The sequence below is a fragment of the Quercus lobata genome, chromosome 10 (assembly GCF_001633185.2).
Source record: "Quercus lobata isolate SW786 chromosome 10, ValleyOak3.0 Primary Assembly, whole genome shotgun sequence".
In the NCBI taxonomy this organism is placed as follows: Eukaryota; Viridiplantae; Streptophyta; class Magnoliopsida; order Fagales; family Fagaceae; genus Quercus; species Quercus lobata.
Window position 1 is genome coordinate 13,359,350 of NC_044913.1, and position 4,762 is coordinate 13,364,111.

Below are 4,762 nucleotides of genomic sequence, written 5' to 3' on the forward strand. Positions count from 1 at the left end.
TATTTTTTAAATCTTATTATACAACCAAACTGGTTAGTAAGCATTATTTTTGGGTTATTTTGGATGAGAATTTAAGTTGAAAAATATGTATTTTTACTTAATTTGTGATGGACCTTAATGGTTATAAGGAATCATTTGTTGTATAAATCAAAACCTCAAGGAGGTGAGGTGTCATTTATAAAAATAAATGAGGTTTTGACATGGGTCATAAAAGGAATGAGAATTGATACCCTACTTTACCACCATTATTCTCTTTACTTTAAAAATATGTGGGGTTTCTAAAATTTCTCCAAACTTCAAGGGAGGTTATTGTAATTTAATCTATCTTTCTATTAATGTATAATTGTGAAAATCTATAATATAGATAGAATCAAAGAAGTTTGACTTTTAATTGGCCTTATAATATTGTGCTACACAAATTGCTGAGGCCTTACAATTTTACACATCATTATTCTAATATATATATATATATTTTTTTTTTTTATTGAGTTTAAATTCTATTCAATATTCAAACCTTCCTTTAGAATCTTTACACATCATATTTTTCTTTAAATTGTAAAATAGTGGAGAGTAGGCTTATATGTGTTAATAGCATCTCACAAACCATCTCCCTGTTATTTTAACCTAATTGGAATTTGTTACACAAATCCTTCTTTTACATATTATTTTAAGTCAATTCAATATTAATTTTCTATTTATTATATCTGTTCAACACTCTTCACCCCAAATTGTTTTATTTCCTTAACCTATTTTACACCTTCAACTTAAATCATAATATTTTCAGATTAATGCATATAACAAGATCATCTTAGAAATCTTTGAAGCTAAAAGAATTTCCCTCTTATTTTTTTGGGGAGAAGTTAAGTTGATTTTGGAGCTAATGGATTTTTTGTTTGTATATGTTCTAGTGATGAAGCACTCATTTTCTTTGAAGCATTTCATGCGGTTCTTGTCTTCTTCAATGCGATTCTGGGTGTCATAATTGGTGTACACTTTCATTACTTGGGTGTCTCGCCACTTGAAACGCATCTTGGTATCATCTTGTGTTTAATAGCGGCTACACTTGTCTATATCACTGCATATTTGGTGATAAAAGTAAAACCGCAAAATGCTGCCTACCGTTTCATCTTCAGTCTCGTTTGTCTGGTATCTGGAATTTTTTCTGCTGAGCTGCTTCTCACATTAATAATTTCTCCCCTTAGGATATTCATGGTTAGTTTATGTCCAATCCTGATAATTGGGATTGGGATACTGTATCATTGCTACCGACAAATTTATGAGGATCTCTACAACACAGCTGGTATGGTTCTCAAGGCAGTACATATCTTTTATAACAAGATTTATGGATTACTTTGTTGGATGTATGGGTGGCTCATACAAATATTCCATTCAGGAGCTTCTGATGCAATATCTTCAAGGGAAGGAGACATTGAGATGCAGCAGGCAGAAACTAACCAGGGTTAAGTGGCCTGTTATTGTTAACTACCTAGAAAGTAAGCAAAATTTTTACTTACGCAATTTTCCTGTGGAAGTTTGAATTTATTTTCACTTTGTTAAAAGTAAGGTTAATTATACTAATTTCAACATATGTTTTATACTTTACTAATGATCTCACATCCAACTGGTTAGATAATAAAACTTGGAATGCAATTTTTAAAATTTTCAGCAACTAGATTTAAAGGTTAAAAGGTATAGGGAAACCTGGATTTTCATTCTTTTTAATCCAGACAGAAGCCAGAACATTAGGACACCACATCTGACCCAACCACAGCAGCCATGGTAGAATACTACAAATAGACAACACAGTCGCCCTAGCTTAGAACAAAAAACATGCATATATAGTCATGGTGCTACTTTAGTCTGATCTGGGAATAGACCCTTCTAACTGATGTTTACAAACTTTGTGGTTACTAAATAGGATCACGATGTTTGTGATTCCTTTCCTGTGTAGTAGTCATAGATGGTCTAAGAGTAAAAAACTGATTGCAGTATCCTTTTTGTGTTGCATTCCCAAAGGTGGCATCCTGGTAATACTTTATTGCTTTATCTGTGTTTGCACACATGAGCAGTAGCCCGTGATTTGGTTCTTTTGGATCCTGCTCTATCTAGTGTTAAAATGACTTGCCACTATAGCACTTACCAATTCTGGATCCTTTCTCTGCTAACACCAGCATTGCATTGTGACTGTATATCCTCATCACATTTATCATGGTGCTCCAGTATTTCTGATAAAATAACTTCTGAAATCTATCTAAGATTATTGGCCTTTAAAACACCCATTTGGGAGGGCATTGTGTACTTCTGCTATTTATCACTGTCTAAGAAACTACATGTCTATTGCTTGAAGTTGACTCATAATATGTTCTACAGAGAATTCATATGCTACAAAAAAATATTCCACTAAAATGATCCAATAGGGCTTGTTCCATGTCTTGTACCAAATTGATGCATTGTTTGTCTTAGTTGTCTACCATTTTGAGCCTTTAAGATTCTGTTATTCGCTCTTCTTATGTTGATACATGCTCATGTTTATGCTATGTTCCAGGGACACGTTGGATTAAGTGTTGCATCTGAAGATAATGACTTGAAGAAGATGGTTGCTGAGAAGATAATGCCTCAATTAGGATTGCTGTTATTTGAATTATATTAGGATTTTTGCTATTAGGATTGCTGTTATCAATAAGTAACTACTTGATTATTCGACTTCCCCTGTTATCTTTGGATTGGATTAGTCGATTAGCAGGTTGTTGTGGAGTTATTTTTGTAATTTGAATTTCACAGATTATGTATTTAAGGAGGAAGTGAATAATAAGAGGCATCAGATTATAATTCCAGAAATTCCTCTCTTCTTAATACGTTCTTGGAGGGTTGTTGTCTCAAATACAACTAATTCCTACTCTTATTTTACCAGTGCACAGCAGTTTACTTCCAATGGTACGAAAGTATCATGAGATGGAAAGCATTTGTTTTGGAAAGATTTACATAATATATGAAATTGATTAGTTTTGAAGCCTACGTACTGTGAGCACTTTGAGAAATGGTTTTAATACCCAGAGGCATGTCATGAATAGAAGTACGATATTGTAGCTAGTCTCAATGCGCCTTTGGTAGCTCCAAATAGTGAGTTTTCCAGTCGGAGGTTCCAAAGAGGGAGTCCTAATAGAAGTACTGGACTTGTAGAAAATGTAACATTTTACTAAATGGCTAATCCCCATGCCCCATCGTACTTACTGTATATTGAGTTATTTTTGAAAGGTTCTGCTTATTGAGTTTTCTCACCGGCCCTTTATCTCCTCCTTTCAGATGTTGAAGCAAATTGTGGATTGGACTAAAAGCCAGTTGCAATTAAACGCTTCATTATTTTGATTTTGGGTATTTTTGAGGTTTTATAATTTTTTTAATCCGTCAACACGGATATTTTAGATAATTATCGAAAATTTTAGATAAATTGAAAATTCAATATATAAATTATGGTAACAAAAAAATATAGAAAGAGAAATGGGTTCATGTCCCCTTTTTTTCCTTTTTTAGGTTCATGTCACAATGGTTGCAAGCAACCAAGGAGGGGTATAGGACAAAAGAAAAGGAGTTTAGAAGGAAGAATCTCAATTGAGGTATTCATCCAGAAAAAGTAATACAATTAACAGTATATGAAATCAATTTTGGCGCTAATATTTATTGCAAAACTGAGAAATAACTAAAATTGGAGCATAAAACCAAGAGATACCTCTTTGAGAAACTCTTTTATGAAGTTTGAGAACCAATCAGATTGTCAAACCTTATATACAAACAGATGCTAATTGCCATGAACATCTAGACCTCTCTAGACTTATCTTTTCATAATAAACCAGATCAAGTATTGGAAGTTCAAAGTGGTAAGTGGCTTCAAATGATGAACAAAAGCTCTAATTTGATAATTCTCAAGTAATGTTTCTTGATTATCACCTTTTCTCGTCCAACAAAAGTGAATTATCTCATCATTATGCATTATAAGAGCATTGATTCACTAGATTATTTGATGATTATAATTAATTGAAAATTGTATGTGAGGTTAAAATTTACACTTGTGTTGCTGTACGGGCAACATAGTAGCGAGATTGAAAAAAGGTCTACAGATGTATATTCTTTCTTGAGGTAAAAAGACTGATTATTTAAAGAGAACTGCCACACCACTTTATCTTCGTCACAAGAGTTCTAGCTATGAACTCAGATAAAACTCATTTTTGAAGATCAAATATGGAAGCAAATGATGAGCGAGCCTGGAAAGCTCTGACCCAGTGACGAACCAATGTTAGGGTAGAGGGGGGCCATTGCCCCCCCCCCCCCCCCCCCCCCCCCCCCCCAAAAATATTTTGAAAAAAATATAGCACTGTACCAGAAATAAATATAATACGTGTCTCAGAAATTTTTAGTGCTTTTTTTTAATCCTTTTTGGGTTTTTTTTTTTTTTTTTGAATAATTGCTTGAAATTTGTGAAGAATTAGGGTTTTAGTGTTGTGATTTTTTTCAATGAGAAAACTGAGGGAAAGGAGTGAATTCCCATATTGCTAGTAGTCATATAAAAATGGAGATTTAATGGCTGGTGTTGTTGCAAATATTTGAAAATTAAAAACAGAAAATATGCTCACTAAAAATATTCACTGGGATATGATTATGCATAATTCTCAATAAATGTTAGTTTTGATTTTCATAAACTTTTTTGTATTTATACTCCCCCCAAAAAACTTCGAATCTTGGTTCCGTCCCTGCTCTGACCTCTGGC

The 4,762-nt window shown here is 33.2% G+C and overlaps 1 protein-coding gene across 6 annotated transcripts in view; it reads left to right on the top strand.

Annotated features, from left to right (window-relative positions):
• Positions 1–2,838, top strand: part of LOC115963485 — a 3,786-nt gene extending 948 nt beyond the window's left edge. For 3 of the 6 annotated variants that reach the window (XM_031082487.1, XM_031082488.1, XM_031082490.1), the window contains exons 3-4: positions 1,394–1,493; positions 2,546–2,830. In XM_031082487.1, the coding sequence (XP_030938347.1) occupies positions 1,394–1,493; positions 2,546–2,574 (129 nt within the window). In that variant the 3' untranslated portion in view covers positions 2,575–2,830. Of the gene's footprint in view, positions 1–908; positions 1,301–1,393; positions 1,494–2,545 lie in introns of all 6 variants that reach the window. The other 3 variants (XR_004085841.1, XR_004085842.1, XM_031082489.1) reach the window with 2 other exon arrangements.
• Positions 2,839–4,762: the final 1,924 nt, after the last annotated feature.